Source organism: Impatiens glandulifera, unplaced genomic scaffold (genome assembly GCF_907164915.1).
Source record: "Impatiens glandulifera unplaced genomic scaffold, dImpGla2.1, whole genome shotgun sequence".
Taxonomy (NCBI): Eukaryota; Viridiplantae; Streptophyta; class Magnoliopsida; order Ericales; family Balsaminaceae; genus Impatiens; species Impatiens glandulifera.
Genome location: NW_025919008.1, coordinates 196,410 through 220,717, shown reverse-complemented (window position 1 = coordinate 220,717; position 24,308 = coordinate 196,410). Strand labels below are relative to the sequence as shown.

At 35.9% G+C, this 24,308-nt stretch overlaps 2 protein-coding genes across 2 annotated transcripts; one reads left to right on the top strand and one right to left on the bottom strand.

Annotated features, from left to right (window-relative positions):
* The first annotated feature begins 1,072 nt into the window (after positions 1-1,072).
* LOC124917330 lies at positions 1,073-8,549 on the top strand. The gene is made up of 11 exons (XM_047457787.1): positions 1,073-1,450; positions 2,202-2,284; positions 2,523-3,320; positions 3,718-3,811; positions 3,924-4,076; positions 4,164-4,856; positions 4,931-6,612; positions 6,697-6,907; positions 6,986-7,058; positions 7,723-7,853; positions 8,206-8,549. The coding sequence occupies exons 1-11, from the start codon at positions 1,375-1,377 to the stop codon at positions 8,547-8,549; spliced, it is 4,338 nt and encodes a 1,445-aa protein (XP_047313743.1). The 5' UTR covers positions 1,073-1,374.
* Positions 8,550-16,443: 7,894 nt separating this feature from the next.
* Positions 16,444-17,043, bottom strand: LOC124917329 (uncharacterized mitochondrial protein AtMg00810-like). Its single transcript, XM_047457785.1, has 2 exons — positions 16,655-17,043; positions 16,444-16,525 (listed from the first exon to the last, which is right to left on the bottom strand). Exons 1-2 carry the CDS (start codon positions 17,041-17,043, stop codon positions 16,444-16,446), a joined length of 471 nt encoding a protein of 156 aa, XP_047313741.1.
* Between the last annotated feature and the right edge of the window lie 7,265 nt (positions 17,044-24,308).

Below are 24,308 nucleotides of genomic sequence, written 5' to 3'. Positions count from 1 at the left end.
TTATATAAAAAAATATTTTCATGAAAAATTATGTCTCTAGACAGAAGTATGATTTCATTTGTTATTATTTTTGTTTGCAGTCTGTCTTCCTTCTCTGCCTCTATTATTTCTTCTCATATTGTCCCCTTTGTTGCTCTGAATTATCTTTCATCAGCATAGTAAAATTTTCAGTTTGTTATATCATTAATGACTAAACTTTCCTTTGTCTTTCTATACTCAGCAACATCGCATACGCTCGATTAATACTCAGTTTTGGGTCCATAAGAAGTATTTGTTGTTTTGCATGATCAAAATAGTCATTTAGACCAATAAGAAACTGTGTGAGTTTATTAGATGTATCCTGTTGAACTACAAGTTTTGTCGTTCTACAACAGCAAGGCATTCTTGGATCACAATTACAACATGGTAATGGCTCCAAGACCATGAGCTCATCCCACAGTTTCTTAATCATAGAATAATATTTTTCAATTGAAAAAATCCCTTTATTTCTTCAGAAACAGTGTTCAAGATCTAAGATCGTACTAAACAATCTACCTTTCTCCACCGATCAAATTGTTCAGCATCTTTTGGAACCACTAATGATCCGTCTATGAACCCTAAATTTGACTTTGTTTTCAGTGCTAACCTGATACCACTACTCCAACCGATGTAGTTTTCACCGTTGAATGTTGTTGTGCAGATAATGCTTCCTGGATTGTCCGAGTTCCTAATTGTAAACGAATCATTAGAGTCGTGCTTTTTCTTCGCGGCCATTTTAATCGGTTGAATAATTTTTCGGATGAACCGTTCGCTGAGGAGAATGACGAATCACTATCAAAATCAGATGTTTTTCTTTTTATCTCTTCATGTCCTTCTTGATCTTCAAAAGAATCTTGCTCTGATACCATGTGAAAGTTATGAGACTGAGAGATTGAAAGATTTAGGGCTTGAAAGAAAGAGATTAGACAAAAGAGAGCCGGTCCATTTTATATTAACATAATATACAATTAAATTCTTAACTAACTTATATCTTTACGATTTTTACTTTTACAATGTTTTATTTATTACATATTCCTTTCGGAGGTTGATTTCTCATCTTTTTACCTGAAACCGTATTAACGATTTAATATAGATTTCGGAATTTCTGACCACCCCACCCCACCAGAACTTCTTCACGTTTTGATCTTTCCCCGTCGAATTCCCTTAATCCTTGTCATCTTGTTTTTCTCTCTCTCTACCAGGCTTACCTTTTGTTGGGCATCTCTGGTTTTCAAAGGTTTTGAAATCATAAGCTGTATATTGCTTGGTTATCAATCTTGCAGGCCTTTATTGATTGTACATACTAAAGCATTGTTTTAGATCTCGGAACAGAGCTCGAAGACCTATTGCAGCTCCATGGCCGAAGGAAAGCTCAAAATTCTCGACGACCTCCTCTCGTCAGAATTGGGCAACCAGCAATGGACCGACAAACGTAATATCTCCATCAATATTTATTTCGAATTCCTTCAAAATTTGATGCATGATATTATTTGATATAAGTAGCACATTGATTCTGGCTTAATTCGATTATTGAGTTTCTTTTGTAGGGTTTCAATCGTTTTCGTTTCAATTGAGTACAACTTCTTATGATCAGTAGCATTCTGGTATGGTCACGCTTTCCAATCCAAGGAATGTTTTGGAATATTTGGCTTGACAGAAGAAGAAGTCTTATCTTAATTGAAAACACAACAGTTGGAAAATGTTGTTAATAGTACTAGTAATATTCTTGGAATAAATTTGATGTTTCTATATTCTAATAATAGTTCATTGTTATGGAGTTTGGGAATAAAAGTTTATAGAACAATCTAGGAAAATGTGGATTACTCTAATAAGATGTTAATCCCCACTAGAATATACAGTTATAAAACTGGGAAATTGGTGCCCTGACATATTTTCTCTAGGATCAATGCATTAATGTGAATTACTAGTATTCAGTTAGTGATTCTAATTACTGTTTCCTAGATTGTTCGTTCTATTCTATTGTAAATTAACTTCTGGATCAAGTGTTAATGATTTATTTGAACCACTTGAGCTAATAGTTGCAGAATCCATTGGACAGAACAATATTTTTAAAAGATCAAATTAAGCATTTCTTGATGAGTACAGATGTTAGATTTACTTTCTGTTATATCACCAGTTGTTTCTATCATATATGATTAATTCAACATCATTTTCATGACCAGTCCCTTCAGACCAGGCACTATCAGAGAACAACATTCCTCTGTCTCCCCAGTGGCTTTATGCTAAATCAAGTGAGTTGAAGATGGTAAGATATGTTCTTATCATTGAAATTCCAATAGATACCTTACGGAAACATCAATAATTAACTGTCACGTTCTCTTTCTGCTTATATTTTGTCCCTGAGTTTTGGGTAGTGTTGTTGATATTTATTCATCTAAATGCCCTTATTATTACAAGATGTCTGATTTCTTATTCGTGGGTTGCAACACCATCTTCATACATTGATAGGATTCCAAGTCACCAACTTCTCTTTCTCTGGGCAGGACAATCCTACTGAATCTAGTCAGAAGGAGGTTATTCTGCATTTGGATGGTTCTGAGGAGATAAGGGAGCTGAGGAGAATAGCTCCTGAGTCCGAGAGTGTCCACTGTTGGCGTGAGGAAGAGAGGCACACTGGATTTGTTGTGAGAAAAGATCGCAGGAAGATCGAGTGTCATACTGACAGTTCGGTATCAATCAAAAATAATAATACATCTTTTCTTCCTGATAGATGGATTGATATTACCGATTGCAATTCTGGGAATGACACCAGGCGGGATGGGAAGTGGACATCAAGGTGGGGCCCGGATGAGAAAGAATCTCGGCTTGAGAGGAAGACAGATGTAGAGAAAGAAGTTAGTTATTCTGATAACCAATCAGTAGCAGGTAGCAATCGTATTGGGAGTGAAGCAGATTCTCGTGACAAGTGGAGGCCTCGTCATAGAATTGAGTGGAATTTTAATTTTTCCAGCTCCCATCGTGTTGCACCTGGATTTGGGGAGAGAGAAAGAATGAAGGAATCCAAAGTGGGGTTTAGTTTTGGGAGAGGAATGTCTAGAGGGGCTGCAATAAGACCATTAGGTGCTTCTCATTTTGAAAGAAATGATTGCCTTCCTGGAAACCCAGGATTTTCAATTACTATGTTCCTCTATCCAAGAGGAAAGCTGCTTGATATCTACCGGAGGCTGAAACTGGGGTCATCCCTTGCTACAGTTCCTGAAGGACTGGAGGACGTGCCTTCAATAACACAAAATGCTGTGATCCAACCAATGTCTTTTGTTAAACCAGAAGCAGAAGAGAAGGTGAGGTCTAGGGTTGGTTGGGAAATTTGATTTTTTATGACTCCAAAATCATCACAATTTTGACATTTCATTTGATTTTGAATTAATTAGACAATGTAAATCCATAATTGCCTATTTGAAAACACATTCTCCATCTGGATCAGAAAAAGAACAATAAATTTCCAAATATGTACAGTACTATGTGTAGTTTTCAAATGTTTCGTATTTGAATCAAGATGAGAAATTTTACAAAGACAAATGTTTACAAATGAAGCTATTTATTCAATCGTTTTTTCCTTTATGTTGTAAAAATATTTGAACATCACAAAATGGCGTTTAACTCCATATAATCCAATCATTTCAAAGCCAAATATCTCTTTGTTTCACCTGTATATCTTATTTGTAAGCAAATTGGCAGGCTGTACTTGACGATATTTATAAAGGCAATATCACTGGCAGTTCGGTAAATCAAAATTCATTTAGGAAAAGCAGTTCAACGGATAGTGGGACAGGTGATTTGTTTTGTGAAGAACAAATGTTTTGTGTAAGGGTTTTGATGCTAATTTGCATTAGTCACCACATTCATCTTTCACTTCTGAATCTTTGAGAATCTTCCCCTTGTAGATGTTAGAGGCAATCAATCCATTGATGAGAATCTTCTGTCTTCTGTGATGGTTGAATCAAACATTGATTCTGTTGTAGAATTTGCAAATGGTCTTCAAAATGATGTTCATGGAACAGAGGAAAATGACAGATCCAGGGTGAATTTTGCAAATGGTAAGCAATATGTCTGTATTTCTGTTTTGTTCTTTGGTGGCATACAAGATGAAGTCTTTCTAACTGGTTTCATTATTCCATTTCCAGAGGGAGATTATCACCATCTTGTGTCAGATCATCAAGCTCCGGATGTGTCCACCACAATGTACAAGGATCAACCAAGACCGATGATTGGTGCTAACAATAGTCACAACAAGATTTCTGGTGATAGCAATTTGAAGCTTCCAGATGATTCTAATTGTGTCTTTCTTTCTTCATTGTCCGAGCAACATTGGGATAGGAATCTGAGTGATTCTAATGCTGGTCAATATAACTTGATCAGCGGGTTACAACCAGAAGAACTGAGTTTGTACTATCTTGATCCTCAAGGAGTGATTCAGGGACCCTTTGTTGGGGCTGACATCATCTCATGGTATGAACAAGGTTTTTTTGGGACAGATTTGCCAGTTCGATTGGAAGATGCGGCTGAAGGATCACCTTTCATGGAGTTAGGTGAGATTATGCCACATCTCAAAATTAGTGATCATCACTCCAATAGCAACAATCGTCTTACAACAAAGTATGAGCAGCTTGGAGGGTTTGAGGAGAAAATGAAGACGAGTTCAGTTCCTTCCCCTCCTATGGCTGAATTTGTTGGTGCATCTGGTTTGGTTGATCAGAATTGGCAATTGTCTGGTCTTCCAATGCATCATCATCCACAACCAGGAGTGCCTGAGAAGGAAGGTCAATATACACTCCAATTCCCTGAAGATAAGAATTTTCAAGGCAATGTTGATGAAGGTTTGTACTTTTCATTTGTAGTTAAAAGAATTTTTTCTTTGCATTTCATTTGACATCTATGATTTTCTCTGTAGAAATTGTTTTCCTTGGAAGACCTTCTAGTAGTGGGAATGCTGTTCAGAAACCTTCTACAAGTGATAGCAACTCTATAGCTAATCCATTGGTTAATAACCCCTTCCCATGTGTGTATAGAGAGGCAGACCCGTTAACACAACTGAATGAGAATACACTACATCCTTTTGGGTTATTGCGATCTGAGCTAGAAGGCAATAATTACATAAGGCAGGATCAGACGGACATGCCTAACTTCTGCAGTATTAATGACTCGGCTCTTGTTTTTGATACATTTCCTGATGTTTATAGAAGAAATAAGGTAGGTGTACCAGAATTCTATGAAGACGGCATTGATGCTCATCGAGCATCAAATATAAACGAACTTGACATTTTTGATGCGGCAATGTCACATCGATTACAACAGCAAAATCTGCAGCAGCACAATGTACTGTCTCCTTTTGTCCATGCAAATGAATCAGTTATGGAACGAATTCCAATCCGGGATTCTTTTCACCATCAAAGGTTTGGTAGCCAAGTGGGGCAAGACCTGGATCAGCTTTTGGATTTACAACATCAGCAACGGCATTTTCAGCTTCAGCAGCAGTTACGGCAGCAGCAGTTGTGGCAGGAGCAGCAGCAGTTGCATAAGCAACAAAGGCTTCAACAGGAACATCAGTCTCAGGCACGTCAACTGTTGCTTGAACAAATGATGATGAGCCAAATTCATGGGGTTGGTCATGTACAGAGACATGAAACTACTCTTGGACCTAATAATACCCTTGATCAGGTCTTAATGAATCAGAAAATTCTCCACGACCTACAAAAACACACACGTGTTCAATCTAAGCATCCTGAACCTTCTCTTGAGCATCTTATTCAAGCGAAAATTAATCAAATGCAACATCAGGGTCATCAAAATGATCTATTGGAGCTTGTGTCACGGGCAAAACATGGACTACACCATCCCATTGAAAACCCTATGATTCACCAAGAACATTTGCATGGAAGGCAGTTGAGCCTAGGATTAAGGAATCAAATGCAGATGGAAGGAGGCGGACGAATTCTACCTGTCTGGTCTTCTGAAGAAACCAACCAATTTCCTAGGAATTCTGCTGCCACACACAATGGTCCATTGGAATATTTTCAGCGGCAACAAATGAGTCACACTGAATACGATCTTTCCCTCCGAGATCGTGTACATCAAGGTCAATATGACCCTCGGTTAAATGCTTATGTGGAAAATGCATTGGCACGAACTGAACATCTAGATCTTCAAGGAAAATATGCACAAAGGCATTCTTCGGTTCACTCAGCTGGGTTCTCCCAAGGAATGCAACTCAGAGATGAGTTTCACACTTCTCATGAGAACCGAGGGTTAGACAACAACGCTAGAGTAGGAAATGACAGGATAGGACTCCACTTTCAACAATTTCATTTTAATACAGAGTGGCAGAACAGGGAGAGAGAAAGTAACCGGAACTCTGAAGATCCGAGGTCTTGGATATCAACAGGAACAAATGATGATGGTTCAAAGAGCTTACTCATGGAATTGCTTGGTCAAAAGAAGGTCAGCCACCAAGCAATTGACCAATCAGAGTTGAGCACTATGAAACAATATGAAAAAAGAGCTTTCTCTAGCAAAATAAGTTCTTGTGGTTCTGATTTAGCTGGAGCATCAAATGTTTCTGTTGCTGATGACAAGGTTAGATTATATACTTTGGAAAGTGCTGAAAGTTTGTTTACATTCATGTTCTAGTTGAAGGTAACTGATTCTCGGATATTGCAGGCAATTTACACAAATCTGGATATGGTAGGCCTTTCATCATCTGAAAGAGACTTTGATGATGTGGATATCAAGAAACAAGGATTTAAAAGTGAGGCCAGCCCTGCTTCAGAGATTTATCATGGTATTGCTTTACAAGCTGGGTTACCTACTAAAAATCACTGTGAAAAGGCAGTTAACATCATTAGCAGGCATAACTCATTAGTATTTTCTGGTAATTCTTAAAGTTCATTTATTCTTTAAGAATTTTGCATTTGGGTCAATTTGTGGTGACAGTTGAAACATTTTCTAGGTAGTAATGCAGACTTTTACAATGACCTGACGACTTCATCTCACTCTTTCACAGAAGAGGTTACTAAGGATCGGTAAGAATAGATGTTTTACAATTAAAGTGTTTTGATACAGGAATATAATCATTATCATAATATAAAGCTACAAAAGATCGTCAAAACTAGAAGTTATAAATTTGTCAGTGTTAGAATTATTGTATAGATAAATTTGCTGCAATCTTTACAATTGAACATTCTGAATTGACTGGGTTCTTTCAACTACAACTTTATTGTCTGCATTCAGTTCATTCAAGAAAAACAAAAGTGGTGTTTGATAACACAACTTATCACTTAATCTAAATTATTAAGTGTTTATTTGAATTAAATTAATTTGATAATTATGATTTCAAATCACTTAGTTATTTAGATTCAGCTCAAATTAAGCTAGAAACATGAAGCTAACATATTTGGCTTAATTCAGGAACTATAGATGAATTAACTCTAATATAATTCCAAAAGACTATTTTAACCTCGAAAATTAATCAAATTTCGCCACTATAAGGGTAAATTAGTCTGAGACTTTTTCAACATCAGTTCCGTATTTGTTCAAATCAACTTATATATCAAATACTTCAAAATTAAAACATTTTCATTTGGGTTATTGAACATTTTTTTTGTTCAAGAATTAAATTTAGTTTTCCCAAAAGCACCCTAAATATGTATGTGTACCCTCATAACCATATCTGTCTAATGAATGCAGGATACCAGCTGAAACGAGTAAAGGAGGATTGGAGAATCTTCTTCTACGACGTCCAGCAGTCTCCAGGGTCTCCTCATCATCTGTTGGAAGTTTGTCTGAGTTTGCCTCCAATCACGCACCTTCTTTTGAAGGTATCAATTGTTTGTTCTTCTAGGAGGTTTTTCATTTATCAACTACACAACCTCTTCTTTCTCACTTGCTTTCACGTTTCAAATTTTAAAATCTGTTAGGCTGTGGAATAACCGAATAAGTGTTATTGATGGCAGCCTTATAAGTAGCATTTAATTTGTCCACAAGTTACACTAAAGCATAAAACCAGGTCAATTCGAAAAAGAAAAAAATGGAGGTAGGTATTTGTCACCATCACAATCCAATTGGATAATCCCAAAGTTAAAATAGAAAATGATTTTAGATATTGAATGATGATGTTTATCGGAGTCAGTAAAGTGTTAAAAAAATATTGAAGGATGATTTTGTCCTCAGGTGGAAGAATTGAGTACGTAGTAGAAAGAAGAAGAAATAAGGCATCAGAATCAGGAAATCCTTCTTGTTCTAGGAAGGATGTAGGATTTAGAAGGACATCATCTTATACTGATGGTGATTCTGCATCATTTAGTGAGATGTTGAAGAGCAATGCTAATCATAATAACAAGCTGCATGGAGAAGTTGGTTTAGAGGCTGCTGAAGGGAAAGCAGTAATTGGTCAAGGTGGGAAAAAGAAAGGAAAGAAAGGCAGACAAATAGATCCGGCTCTACTTGGCTTCAAAGTCACCAGCAACCGAATTTTGATGGGCCAGATTCAGAGGCCAGATTATCATCATTATTAACAACAAATCATCGATCCTTTTGTTTCCCTTTTATACTACATGTATAGATTTATAGATCCTTTATTCATTTTACTTACTCCTCTATGCATTTGTTGTAGTTATTGATAAAATTTACTAGCTGTGCATATAATTTTGTTGTAATTTATATATATATATATATATATATATATATATATATATATATATATATATATATATATATATATATATATATATATATATATATATATATATATATAATAATAATGTTTAATTTTAAAGTGTTCGGATTGTCGGGTCAATATATATATGTATGTATATATGTGTGTGAGTAAATGTATACTTGAGTCAGATTATGGGTTGATCTAAAAATAAAATAAAAAATGTTATAAGTATGTTTCGAACTTATAACATAACAACACAAGTATAACTTTTTAACCAAGTATGATTAAGATGTGGTTTGTCGTAATAGGTCGGTAACAATTTAAAGTGATTAAAAAATATGAATCAAATATTTGATTGATTAAAGTGTGAAGTCACGATACTAAATGTTAATTGAGGTCACGATACCAAAATATGAACAAGTATAATCATTTAACCAACTAGACTAATAAAACTTTATATTTTAAATTCAACACAAATAATGAACGTTAGACATTTTTAACAATATAAGTTTAACTTTTTAACTAACTATATATATATATAATAATGCTTAATTTCAAAGTGTCCGGATTGTTGGTTCAAGAGTTGTGGTTAATTTGGATATATATGTGAAAATAATGGATACTTGGGTCGGATTGTGGGTTGACCCGCCCATAAACTTAAAACGGTTAAAATAAAATAAAAAATGTTATATATATGTTTCAAACTTGTGACCTAACAAAACAAGTATAACCCTTTAACAATGTGTAATTGAAATGTGGTTTGTCGATGAATAATAGGCCGGTAACAATTTTAAATGGTTAAAAAATATGAATCAAATATTTGATTAACCAAAATGTGAGGTCACGACGCTAAATGTTAATTGAGATTGGTGATTTGTTTTCTTAGGGAAGAAGTACAACCATTTAACCAATTATGTTAATATGACTTTATATTTTAAATGCAAAATAAATTTGATGAACGTGAGACATTCTTAACAATATAAGTTTAACTTTTTAATTAAATAATATATAATAATAATAATAATAATATTAATAATAATGCTTAATTTTAAAGTGTTCGAATTGCCGGGTCGAGAGTTGTGATTAATTTGGATATATATGTGAGAGTAATGAATATTTGGGTCGGATTATAGGTTGACCCACCCATAAACTTAAAACGTTTAAAAATAAAATAAAATTATATATATATATATATATATATTGAACTTGCAACCTAACAAAATAAGTACAACCATTTAATTAACTAGACTAATAAAACTTTATATTTTAAATTCAACACTAAATTTGATTAACGTGAAACATTTTTAACAATCTAAGTTCATTTTTATAACTAGTTAATCTATGTATAATAATAATGTTTAATTTTAAAGTGTCTGGATTGTCGGGTCGAGAACATTGATTAGTTTGGATATATATATGTGAGAGTAAATGAATAATTGGGTCGGATTGTGGGTTGACCCGCCCATAAACTTAAAAGATTAAAAATAAAATAAAAATAATATATGTATGTTTCGAACTTGCAACCTAACAAAACAAATACAACTCTTTAACCAAGTATGATGAAGATGTGGTTTGCCGATGTATAATAGTCCGGTAATAATAGAAAGTGCTTAAAAATATGAATCAAATATTTGATTAATCAAAGTGTGAAGTCACGATGCTAAATGTCAATTAAATTTGTAATTTGTTTTCTTAAGGATAAAAGACCTGTTAAAGTGTGATTGATATGTGGTTTGTCGAGAGATAAGAGTCAGTAACAAAGGAACGTGAGGTCACGAGAATAAAGGTCGATTGAGATTAGTGATTGAATAGGAAATACCCCGTGAGAAATGACATGAAGAGATATTTCCGTGCAAGCCGGTCTTTCAGCGCTGTTATCTCTTGTCTTGTTGTTGTGGTCAGAGGACTTAACCCGATGACGATTTGACAATATCTTTTTCGGTAAGTGATGGGTTGGAATTAGCTGTATCCTTTCCATCCTCATCATTCGATTCGTCATCGGTTGATCCCATTAAGCTCGAGTCTAGTTCGTTAGCTGAAGTGATTTTTAGTCTTTCAGTTATTTCTTCATAATCATGTTTTCCAATTCTAAGATATTTTTCTTTAACACACGGACCTTTAACATCATATTTGTCAAACAATTCTCGTTCCTCGGAGGCTATCCAGGTAGGCTTAGATGATTGACCCTTCACAAACGATGGTTTAACGATTTCAGTAGTTTGGGTTATACATTGAATAATAGGCCCTTCTTCAATAGGTGCAGATTTCGGTATTTCCTCAACCGTTATGGGTATTTCTTCAAACTTGGATATAGTGACAAGGAGGTCCTCCATGACAACCTTTAGCAGTATAACAACAATCTTTTCCACACTTGTCGTAGCTCCGTTTAGATTGAGATCATCTTCCCGTTGCTCAACAATTGGCAACAATACTTTCCTTTTTGCATTTGCTTCGACCAACTTGCTCCTTGTCAGGGCTTTAGGTACTGATGTGGTTTTTGTTAGAGAGAATATCACCTGTTCTAAGGACAGAAGAGAAGACCATTTCTTCTCTTCTGGAACCTCGGGAAGTACCTCGCTGAAGCTTACTTCCAGCCTTGCGTTTTCCCACGCATAGAATAGATCGATAGTTTCACACGCCTTTTCTTCAACCTCCTCAAGAATAAAGTTAACGATCTTCTCAGCCTCTTCATCATCTTTGCGAGGATCCGGTATTTCATCAATAATTGGGACAACCGTTCCGACTGTCTTCTCATTCAAAATCGGATCAACCTTAGTTTTGGTCTGGATCTTTTCCTGATTTCCTTCATCTGTTTGACCGATAGCATCCATTTCTAGATGAACGGTTTCAGGAATTTGGTCGGTTTTTGGTGGAGATGACCGATCGGATTTGTTAGCATTCTCTTGATCGGTGTCGAATATCTCTCCAGCTTCATCAACAAAATATGTCTGGTCGGTTTCAGCTATCCGATAGGTCTCAACAACAACATTTAGCCGATCGGTTTTAGCCATCTGATCGGTTTCAACCACAACTTGGTGTATAATATCCCATACCACCAATTGAGCTTCTAAAACCGCAAGACCAATCAGTAGTACAGAGATGTACTTCTGAACAACAACAATGATATTAGTATTAGGAGAAGTTGGAATATTTACCCCTAGTTGACATATCTCTTGTGCTGAAGAAATCCCACCGGTTTTCTTTCGTTTAGTCATGGGGCTACAAAAGCTAGCGGTAGATTCGACGGCCTTCTGAATTTTTTGAAATGATGCCGTTCGATCAGCTAGTTTGGGGAGTTTAAAACTGGTATTAGTTTCTTCGCTAGCGGCGCCTTCGACAACCAGTTTTCTCACAGGTACCTCGGACATGGAGCCTTTTGCCTTGCTGTCTCTAACAAAGTATCTCCCTAAACTAGCAGAGTTTAAGATTTTGATGTGAGGAAGAGGGGTACCTTGCCCGATAGGAATGTTCAGATGAGTGAGGATCTTGTCGATCTGCATCGTATATCCAAGACTCCTGGTGGACTTAGGAGTGACCATTTCGTATAGCGTATTGAAGAGAATGCACCCCCAGCTGATTCGGTCGCCTCTCACGATAGCACCCATCACATCGAACATTGATCAGGTTAAACTGTCAAAGTTTCTCCCTTTTGCCTGAAGCGTCTTAGAGGTGATTTCGCATAGAACTCTGTACTCGCACTTCAAGGATTTCTTCTTCTCGTTGAACTACAACGGAAAATCAGTGTTAGAGAGTATCATATGAAGCTGGGAGGTTGAGGTACGAGATAGTGCCTTTGAGAAGTCTCGGCCTTTCATCAGAAGTTTTAGGACTTCGGCGAATAAGCTCTCAGAGATAGTGATCTCTACCTCCTTGACCATTGCCTTGATAGCGCCGTCCATTATTTTTGCTGTGTCGAAGAACTCACAAATGGCCTCCTAATAGTATATCGCCGGTCCGTCAAGGAAATATCGCAGTCCAGACTTCTCAATGGATTCGATTAACTCCCGCATCTCGATCGATCTTGCATGCTTGATGCATTCAAAATCAAATTGCACAATGTGGTTGAACAACATATTATCTCTTCCCATGATAAAATTCTAGGTTTAGCGAAGAAGAAGGAGGATACAATTTCTAGAGAGAAGGTAGAGCAAAATTTATATTAGGGTTTGCAAAATAAAATTCAATCCTGAGATCGTGTATTCCTTCCAAATATATAATATATGATGCTAGTTAAAAGATTGTTTTCCAAACTGGGTAATGAATCGTCACCCTTTGACGTGTGACCCCACGTTCCCCCCAAAATCGGCAAAAATGGCGCCTTATTTGAAAATGGGTCTTTTCTCGGGGTAAAATTAAAAGTAACCGTTTGATCCTTGATAGTTAATCTTAAAACATGTATTAAATGTAATTTATTAAATAACCATTTTTGGGCATGACGATTTCAAACATTTAATGACATATCATTTAATTAATATTCAATACATATATCAAATGCAACTTAATAACATTAATAACATCATGCCGATTTAACACAAGTAACTGATTTTTGGACAAAATAACCGGTTTTTCATGAGGACTTAGACTAGAATAGTTTCAAATGTTTGAACACTCTAGATTCCATCCCTTCTTATTTCCGCTGCCTCTATCCTATTGATCCAGCTTTCGTCTTTTTCTTTGGCAAGAATATTGGATGGTCGGACGAAATTTCCCGGTCCGAGTTTGGCGTTGAAGGAAAGAAGAAGGCTACTAATCTGAGGAATGTAACCGATCATCGGTCGAGGAGAGGAAATCATTTTCTTTAGGTTCTCGAAAATGACTTGAGACCAGTTGATCGGGGTGCCACAGACTATGGAAATAATCATTTCGAAAATCTTTTTGGTGTAGAAGTGGGTGGATTCTTTTGCCAGGATACTTCTGCCAACTATGTCACTAAGGATCTGGATGTGATGGCATAGTCTGGATTTGAGTCCATGTGTTTCCACCAGAATCGGAGAGATTGAGAAGAGAAATGCCATATCATGGATAAAATTTTCTGGATATGGTGGGAAATCGGAAAAGCATTCGGTTGGTAGCTCGAAAAATTGACCGAAATCTACTTCTCCGATCGTGATAGATTCACCTCTTACCCTTGATACAATTGAGTCATTGATGATTCTGGCATTTGTAAAAAATTCGACGACTTCTTCTTCAAGGATCCTTCGGGATCCTTCAAGGAATTTCCTCAGACCAGAACTGGCCATAGGTTCAAACATAATTTCGCGAACTTCATCATCGTCGAGAGTCAGAACTGATTCGAAGTCGACAATGAGAGAGGTACGAGTGGATGCTAGACTCATTTTGGAGGATGGATTTTCGACTTTAAGATATAGATAAATTTGTTGTGAGTTGTTCTTCACCTATTTCCTTAGTTTAAATAGGTGAAGGAAGAACCGATCTAGCCGTTATGATGGTCATTGAAAAGACATGACTTTTTACGTTATTCGAGAACATACCTTTTGAACATTGAACACTAATAGATCTTGTGAAACACCTTTTTAGAGAATATTTCCAAAAGTTTCATAAGGAGTAACTGACCGGTCAAAGAGGCCGATCAATTTTCTGGGCTAAAAACCGAACCGATCGGTTTTATGAGAAGCGGCTGCTTCTCCCTGAGAGAACGCTCGGTTTTTGTGAAAACATTGTGAGAGGATCATATAGAAAGATCAAAGTCCTTATTTTAATAGATCATTCTAATAAAGCCGGATTTTCATTAATACTTTGTGGAAGGAAGAGATTAAAAGACATTGCACAACCGATTCATGAAACAAAACAATCATTTTTCTTTCCAAATAAGAATGTTTGATAGACATTGGTCTAATAATGTTGGCTTGAAAATCCAAGATTCAGTTATTTTCTGATTCTTGCTCTCTCCACTCGGTCGATATGCGCCTGCACTCTTTCCTTTGTGAAAAGTTGGGATGGGTGAAGGGTAGTTCCACGACCGAGATAAATGTCGATATCAAAGAATAGACCACGTAGCTGGGGGTATATCCGATCATCATCTTGTCCGAAGAGATTATTTTATTTAGATTGTCGAAGAATATCTTCGACCAGTTTATAGGATTTCCTTCTATGATAGCAACCATCATCTCAAAATTCTTTGGGAATAGTACTTGGTTGATTCCTTGGCAAGAATGTTTTTGCCAATGATCTCACTAAGGACCTGATATTCAATATGTAGGAGCGCTTTAGCTCCATACGTTTCGACTGGATTTCCATAATGAGAGAGATGATGACGCATCTCATTGATGACTTTATTAGAGAATGAGAGGTCAGAAAAGCCTTCGGTTGGTAGCTCGCAGCTTCGTGCGAGATCCATCTCATTGAAGACGAATTCCTGACCTCGAACAGTGGAAATGATAAAGTCCTCATGGATTATCTTGGCATTCTTGAAGAATTCAAGAATGATTTCGTTGCTTATGGTAAATCGGTCTTCAAGAAAAGGTCTTAGACCGGTTGCTTCAAGAGATCTGAACATTAATGAGACTACCATGTATTCACAGGATAAGACTAATTCGAAGTCTACTAGAAGGGTGTTGTTTGAGAGAGTAGAATTCATCTTTTTGAGAGTAGTCTTTTGTTTGAGAGAGAGTTTTTCAAAGATTTTTAGTTTTTGGTTTTAATGATATCGATATTATATAGAGGGAAGAAGGGGGGGGTTTGCCCATTGGAATATATCTTTGATATTGATGGATAGAAAGGGATTTAATCTAAGATTTTGGATGGTAAAAAAGAGAACATATTTATTTCATTTCTAAGAATATGATAATTTAGTGAAATGTCAGTCCTCCACTTTGAACAATGATAGACACAGGTCTTCACGTTGTTTGAGGAATGATTATTTTTCTTTTTTAATAAGGAATATGTTCAGACAAATACTTATAAACGCTAGCTGGCTGTCCCATTTTGAAAGATAAATGAGACCACCAAAATATCCATGTAGAGAACTGGTCAGCTATCTATAAAGTCGGTATTAATGCAATCGATTATATTATTCTGAAGAAAAACCGCTTTCGCTTATAGCCGTCAATCTTACTAGGCGGTAATTGTTCAATCAGAAATAACCGATCGGTTTACCGATTTAATTAAGCAGTTTGGTTTTTACATTTCTTTCCGGTAGAATAATTTTACTGGTTTCAATAGGAGGCAACCATCCAGTTTTATCTGTCTGAGATCTTTTTCCTTATAAATTTATGAACATAAGAAATAAATGTGAATGTCCGATCGGTTTTTGAAAAATACCGAAATTTGAAGAAGCTGATCGGTTTTATGAAAGTATCGAACTCATGGTTTTTCCACTAAAATGACATGTTTGAGAAGCAAAGGCTACTCCCTGGAATCATGCCCGATTTTCATGAATGCAAAGAGAAAAATGTTATTTTTGTGAGGAGGTTTCGCCCTAAATGCATGCAGGTATTTTAAGGAATAATTTGGCTACTATCAGCAAGACCCAGAATGGTTCTGAAATATGAAAACTTAGCTTCTTGTAGTAGTTTAGTGAAGATATCGGCCACTTGTTGCTCGATTGAAACATATTCTAGCCGAATGTGTTTTTGCTGTACATGTTCTCGGATAAAATGGTGTCGGATATCGATGTGCTTCGTTATTCAATACAACACGGGATTGTATGTGATCGCAATGGCGCTTATGTTGTCATAGAAAATCGGAGATTCCTCAGCTGTAATGCCGAAATCTCTTAATTGTTGTTGGAGCTAGAGGAGTTGAGCATAGAAACTGCCAGCTGCAAGGTACTCAGCTTCAGCAGTTGAAGTTGCAACGGATGTCTGCTTCTTGCTGTACAAGGAAACAAGCCGGTCATCTGAGAGCTAACATGTCCCGTTGGTTCTCATCCTATAAACTTTGCAACCTACATAGTCTGCATCAGAGTAGCTCGTTAAGTTAAAACTGGAATCCTTCGGATACCACAGTCCCAAATCTTGAGTTTCCTTAAGATATTTTAATATTATTTTAGCAGCGGTGTAATGAGCCTGTTTTGGATTAGCCTGAAATCTTCCGCATACTCCAACTGCAAATAGAATGTCCGGTTGACTTGCTGTTATGTATAAAAGAGATCCAATGATTCCACGATATGCTGTGATGTCAACACTTTTACCATCTTCATCCTTTTCTAGTTTGATCGAGGATCTCATCGGGGTTAAGTCAGCGGAATAGCTTTTCATTCCAAATTTCTTTAATAATTCTTTCGTGTACTTGGCCTGATTTATGAATGTTCCTCCTTCAATATGTCGAACCTGAAGACCTAAGAAGAAATTCAATTCTCCCATCATACTAATTTCGAACTTGTCAGTCATCATTTTAGAAAATTTATCACATAGTTTTGGATTGGTTGAATAAAAAATGATATCATCTACATAGATCTGTACAAGTAATATGTGCTTATTTTTCTCAAACTTGAATAACGTTTTGTTAACAAATCCTATAGTAAAATCATGATTAAATAAAAAATTTGTTAGTGTATCGTACCATGCTCTAGGAGCTTGTTTAAGACCATAATGTGCTTTGTCCAATCTATAAAAATGACTAATTAAATCAGGATTTTTAAATCCAGTGGGTTGTTCAACGTATACTTCTTCACTTAATTCTCCGTTAAGAAAAGCACTTTTGACATCCATTTGAAAAATTTTGAAATTTTTGAATGCAGCAAATGCAAGAAAGATTCTAATGGCCTCTAATCTGGCAACATGAGCAAATGATTCTTCAAAATCAATGCATTCTTCCTGTTTGTATCCTTGGGCCAATAGTCTAGCCTTGTTACCAAACCGTTTTCATTGAGTTTATTTCAAAAGACCCATGTAGTTATAATGATAGATTTATTAGCTGGTCTTAAACTAGATGCCAGACTTTGTTTCTCTCAAACTGGTTTAGTTCCTCTTGCATTGCTAGGATCCAATTAGGATCCAGTAATGCTTCATCCACCTTTTCGGTTCAATCTGTGAGATAAATGCAGAGTTTTCATATTCTTCTAACAGTTGATGCCTAGTTCTGATGGGTGCAGAGGGGTTACCTATAATTAGCTCAAGAGGATGATCTTTGTTCCATTTAAGGTTCGGTCCTGAAATTCATTCTGATCGAATGATTATTTGATCAAGGTTAGAAAGACCGGTAGGTTGAACAGCGTCAGACCGACCAGTTTACTCAGCAGTTTTTGAGGTGTCAACTTCCTACTGTGAAGCAGCTTGATCTTGTTGAACTTCAGCATCATTAACCGTCTGGTTATAAACAAATCTTCGGTAAACCGGAACCTCATTTTTACTGTCAGATTGAATATTTAAGTTTTCCAATCTGTTAGATAAATCAATGGATGATGAAGTATTACTTTCAACAGATTCGTCAAATACAACATGAGATAATTCTTCAATAGTAAGAGTCCTATTGTTATAAACTCTATATGCTTTACTCACTTCGGAATAACCTAACATGATACCAACATCTGATTTAGTGTTAAAGGAGGTCAAATAATTTTTGCCATTGTTGTGGATGTAACACTTACAACTAAAGATCCTAAAATACCGGATATTAGAAACTTTGTCATGGTCTTATTGACATGTACAGATCTTATTGACAAGGTTGTGGACAGGGGTAAGATTGTCCATGGTAACTTAACTATAAATGATGTATTACTTAATCTATATTTTAACCTGCTTATTATTAGTCAAATGTGTGATATAGGATACACGGTCGAATTTCATAAACAATCATGCTTAGTTAAGAATCAATAGGGTAGTACTCTATTAACAGGGCATCGAATATGAAATATTTACAAAGTAGACTGGAAAGTTAAATGTCCTAAATCTGTATGCATGATTGCTAAGAATGATCAAAACTTGTTGTGGCAGAAAAGATTAAATCACTTAAACTTTAAGACAATCAACTACATTTGCACTAAGTAACTAGTTCAAGGAATTCCTAATACGAAGTTTTTAAAAGGTAAAGTGTGTTCTGTTTGTCAAATGGGAAAACAAATTAAATCAACCTTTAAAAGTAAGAGAAACATTCAATCTAGCAGATGCTTAGAACTTCTTCACATGGATCTTTAGGGACCTATTAAGGTAACCAGTCTAGGAGACATGAATTATACTATGGTAATTATTGATGATTACTCTTGATATACCTGGGTCATTTTCTTAGTCTCTAAAAATCAAGCTACTCCAAAATCTGATTAAGATGCTTAGAAGAGTACAAAATGAAAAATATGTATGTGTCAATAAGATTAGGAGTGATAGAGGCACCGAATTCATTAATAGAACATTAACATCATATCTTGAGGAATCTAGTATTAGAAACGAGTTGTCTAGTGCAAACACTCCTCAACAAAATGGACTAGTTGAAAGGAGAAACCGAACCCTCAAGGAAGCTGTAAGATCCATGATAGCCGATTTGGGTGTTTCTCAAAAGATTTGGGCAGAAGCTATCAATACTGCATGTTATACTTAAAATTATTCTATGATGAACAAACGCATTAAAAAAACGCCTTTTGAAGTATACCATGACAAAGTTCCTAACATCCGTTATTTTAGGATCTATGGCTGTAAGTGTTACATCCATAACAACGACAAAAATTATCTGAATGCTTTCGACGCTAAATCAGATTTTGGTATCATGATATGTTATTCTGAAGTTAGTAAAGTATATAGAGTATACAATAATAGGACTCGTACGGTTGAAGAATCATCTCATGTTGTATTTGACGAATCTGTTGAAAATAATACTTCATCACCCATTGATTTATCTAGCAGATTGGAAAAAATAAATAGTGAAGATGAGGTTCTGGTCTATAGAAGATTTGTTTATGCGCAAACGGTTAATAACGCTGAGGATCAACAAGATCAATCTGCTTTACAGTAGTAAGTTGACACTTCAGAAACTGCTGAGGAAACCGGTCGGCCTAACACTCAGCCTACCAGTCTGTTTAACCTTGATCAAATAACCGGTCAGTTAAAAGCATTTCAAGACCGAACTTTAAATGGAATAAAGATCATCCTCCTGAGCTAATTATAGGTAACCCGTCTACACCCATTAGAACTAGGCATCAACTGTTAGAAGAATATGCAAATTCTGCATTTATCTCACTAATTGAACCGAAAAGGTGGATGAAGCATTGTTGGATCCTAATTGGATTTTAGCAATGCAAGAGGAACTAAACCATTTTGAGAGAAATAAAGTCCGACATCTAGTCCCAAGACCAGCTAATCAATCTGTCATTAGAACTAGATGGGTATTTCGAAATAAACTCAATGAGAACGGTTTGGTTACGAGGAATAAGGCTAGTTTAGTGGCCCAAGGATACAAACAGGAAGAAGACATTGATTTTGAAGAATCATTTGCTCTTGTTTCCAGACTAAAGGCCATTAGAATCTTTTTAGTATTTATTGCATTCAAAAATTTCAAAGTTTTTCAAATGGATGTCAAAAGTACTTTCCTGAATGGTGAATTAAGTGATGGGGTATACGTTGAACAGCCTCTTGGTTTCAAAAATCCTGCTCTAATTAGTCATGTTTATAAATTGTACAAGGAACTTTATGGTCTTAAACAAGCTCCTAGAGCATGGTACGATACTCTAACGAAAATTTTGTTTAATCATGATTTTACTATAGGATCTGTATACAAAACGTTATTCAATTTTGAGAAAAATTAGCACATAATACTTGTACAGATTTATGTAGATGATATCATTTTCGGTTCAACGAATCCAAAGTTATATGATAAATTCTCTAAAATGATGACTGACAAGTTCGAAATGAGTATGATGGGAAAATTGAATTTTTTCTTAGGTCTTCAAGTTTGACAGATTGAAGGAGGAACATTCATAAATCAGGCCAAGTACACGAAATAATTACTAAAGAAGTTTGGTATGGAAAACTGTTCCGCTGCCTCAACCCCAATGAGCTCCTCGATCAAATTAGACAAGGATGAAGATTGTCAAAGTGTTGACATCACAATATATCGTGGAATCATTGAATCACTTCTCTACCTAACAGTAAGCCGACCTGATATCTTATTTACAGTTGGAGTATGCGGAAGATTTTAGGCTAATCCAAAACAGTCTCATTACACTACTGCTAAAAGAATATTGAAATATCTTAAGTGAACTCAAGATGTGGGACTGTGGTATCCGAAGGATTCCAGTTTCAATTTAACAAGTTATTATGATATAGACTATGCAAGTTGCAAAATTTATAGAAAGAGCACCAGCGGGACATGTCAGTTCTTGGGGGACCGGCTTGTTTCCTTGTATGGCAAAAAGTAGACATCCGTTGGAACTTCAACAGCGGAAACTGAGTACCTTGCAGCCGATAGTTGCTGTGCTCAACTCCTCTAGATCCAACAATAATTAAGGGACTTTGGCATAATAGCTGAGGAGTCTCCAATATTCTGTGACAATACAAGCGAAATTGCGATCACATACAATCCTGTGTTGCATTCAAGAACAAAGCACATTGATATCCGACACCACTTTATCCGAGAACATGTACAACAGAAACATATTTGTCTAGAATATATTTCAACTGAGCAACAAGTGGCCGATATCTTCACTAAACCACTACACGAAGCTAAGTTTTCATATTTCAGAACTATTTTGGGTCTTGCTGATAGTAACCAAATTATTCCTTAAAATACCGGCATGCATTTAGAGAGAAACATTCTCACAAAAAAAATATTTTTATCTTTGCATTCATGAAAAACTAGGCATGATCTCAGGGAGAAGCTCTCGCTTCTCAAACATGTCATTTTAGTAGAAAAATCATGATTTCAATATTTTTATAAAATCGGTCAGCTTCTTCAAATTTTGGTATTTTTCAAAAACCGATCGGACACTTACATTCATATTTTATGTTCATAAATCTATAAGGAAAAAGACCTCAGACAGATAAAACCGGATGGCTACCTCCTATTGAAACTAGTAAAATCATTATACTGGAAATAAATGTAAAACCGAACTGCTTAAGTAAAATCGGTAAAACGATCGCTTATTTCTAATTGAACAATTATTGCCCAGTAAGATTTCTGGCTATAAGTGGAAGCGGTTTTTCTTCAAGATTAAATAATTGATCGCAATAATACCGACTTTATGGACAGTCGACCGATTTCTTACATGGAAATGTTGGTAGTCTCATTTCTCTTTCAAGATGGGACAGCTAGCCTGCGTTTATTAGTATTCGTCTGAACATATTCCTTATGAAAACAAAACAATCATTCCTCAAACAACGTGAAGACCTATATTTATCATTGTTCAAAGTGGAGGACTAACATTTCACTAAAATGTCATTTTCTTTGAAATGAAATGAATATTTTCCTTCTTTGACCATCCGGAATCTTAGATACAATCCCTTCCTATCCAACAACTTCAAGGATATATTCCAATGGGCAAACCCCCCCTCCTCTCTCTATATAATACCAATGTTATAAAAACCAAATAACTGTAAATCTTTGAACAATTATCTCAAACAAAAGACTACTCTCAAAAGATGAATCTCATAATCTTAAACAACACCATTCTAGTATATTTCGAATCAGTCTTATCCTGTAAAGATATGGTAGTCTATTCAATGTTCAGATCTATTGAAACAATCTGTCTAATGCCTTTTCTTGAAAACCTATCTACCATAAACAATGAAATCATTCTTGAAATTTTCAAGAATGCCAAGATAATCCATGAGTACTTAATCATTTCCATAGCTCGAGGTCAGGAATTTGTCTTCAGTGAGATGGATCTCGCATGAAGTTGCGAGCTACCAACCGAAGGCCTCTCTAACTTCTCATTCTCTAATGAATTCATAAATGAGATGCGTCATCATCTCTCCCATTCTGAAAATCCAGTCGAAACTTATGGAGCAAAATCGCTCCTACACATTGAATATCAGATCCTTAGTGAAATCATTGGCAAAAGCATTCTTTCCAAGGAATCAACTAACTACTATTTCCAAAGAATTTTTGAGATGATGGTTGCCATAATAGAAGGAATTCTTATAAACTGGTCGAAGATAATTTTCGACAATCTGAAGAAAATGATCTCATCTCCTCGACCAATGATCGGTTACATTCCTTAGATTAGCAGCCTACTTCTTTCCCTTAACGCCAATCTCGGACCGAAACCTTCATCAGACCATCCAACATTCTGACCAAAGAAAATGTCGTAAGCTGGATCCATATGATAGAGGCAGCAAAAGTTAGAATGGATAGAAATTAGGGTGTTCAAACGTTTTATATTCTAGTCTAAGTTCTCATGAAAAACCGGTTATTTTGTCCAAAAACCGGTTACTTTGGTTAAATCGGCATGATGTTATTGATGTTATCAAGTTGCATTTAATATATGTATTAATTATATGTCATTAAAAGTTTTAAATAGACATGTTTAAAAATAGTTATTTAATAAACTGCATTTAATACATGATTTAATGATAATAGTTAAAGCTCAAACAGTTACTTTTATTACCTCAAAAAAAGATGAATTTTCAAAACAAGGCGCCAACATTGCCTATTTGGGGGGGGGGGGGACATGGGGTCACATGTCAAAAGGTTACAGTTCATTACCCCGTTTGGAAATAAATCCTTTTAACCGGAAACATATATTATATATTTGGAAGGAATACACGATCTTCGAACCCTAATTTATATATTGGGTTATGCCTTCTCCCTAGAAATCGTATTCCCCTTCTTCTTTGCTAAAACTAGAACTTTATCATGGGAAGAGATAATGCGTTGTTCAATAACATTGTGCAGGTTGATTTTGAATGCATCAGGCATACATGATCGATCGAAATACGAGACTTAATTGAATCTATCGAGAAGTTTGGACTGCGACACTTTTTTGATGGACCGACGATATACTATCAAGAGGGTGTTCGCGAGTTCTTCGACACAACAAAACTAGTGGACGGTGCAATCAAGGCAAAAGTAAGCGAAGTAGAGTTAACTATCTCTGAGAGTCTATTCGCCGAGATCTTACAACTTCCAACGAGGGGCCGAGACTTCTCTAAGGCATTGTCTCGTATCTCGACCTCCCAGCTTTAGATGATACTTTCCGACACTGATTTGCCAGTGCAGTTCAATGGAAAGAAGATGATAGGATCGGCTTTATTGATAGAGACAGGGGTCTGGGTATTGATGAAGGCTTATGAAAAACGGTTTGAAAGAAATCTTGATAAGGATTTAATTCGCTTTCAATTCTACGCAAACTTTTGTAAACACTTGAAACAAATTCAAGGAGGAATTGTTTACTTGGGTTTGAAGCTCAAGATGAAGAATGAAAAGATGATAGAAATGAAAGAACACAGCCGTTTGTTTATGGATATTCGGAGAAACTCTCCTACGTCACCTCTTCTTCCAACCAACGGAAGGATTCACTATAAAATGATTAGAATCAAATACAGTTTGCACACACTTAGCTCACTATTGAACAGAACACACACTGTTCAATTTACAAGATGAAGAATATCACTCAGCTAAAGGTATTTTTGATTCTAGCTCTCTCTCTTGATTCACACACAGTACAATCAGGAAAGCAGCTTCACAAGATCAATATTGAAAGGGTGGATTTCTCTCTCTGAAATATCAG

Bases quoted from the DNA above. Each gene is read 5' to 3' on its own strand.
- LOC124917330 (XM_047457787.1), top strand. From the start codon at position 1,375: ATGGCCGAAGGAAAGCTCAAAATTCTCGACGACCTCCTCTCGTCAGAA. The intron at 4,077-4,163 runs GTAAGCAATATG...TTCCATTTCCAG, and splicing joins CAGGGTGAATTTTGCAAATG to AGGGAGATTATCACCATCTT. The intron at 7,854-8,205 runs GTATCAATTGTT...TTTTGTCCTCAG, and splicing joins TCACGCACCTTCTTTTGAAG to GTGGAAGAATTGAGTACGTA.
- LOC124917329 (XM_047457785.1), bottom strand. From the start codon at position 17,043: ATGACTGACAAGTTCGAAATTAGTATGATGGGAGAATTGAATTTCTTC. The intron at 16,526-16,654 runs GTATCCGAAGGA...TTCCTTGTACAG, and splicing joins ACTCAAGATTTGGGACTGTG to CAAGAAGCAGACATCCGTTG.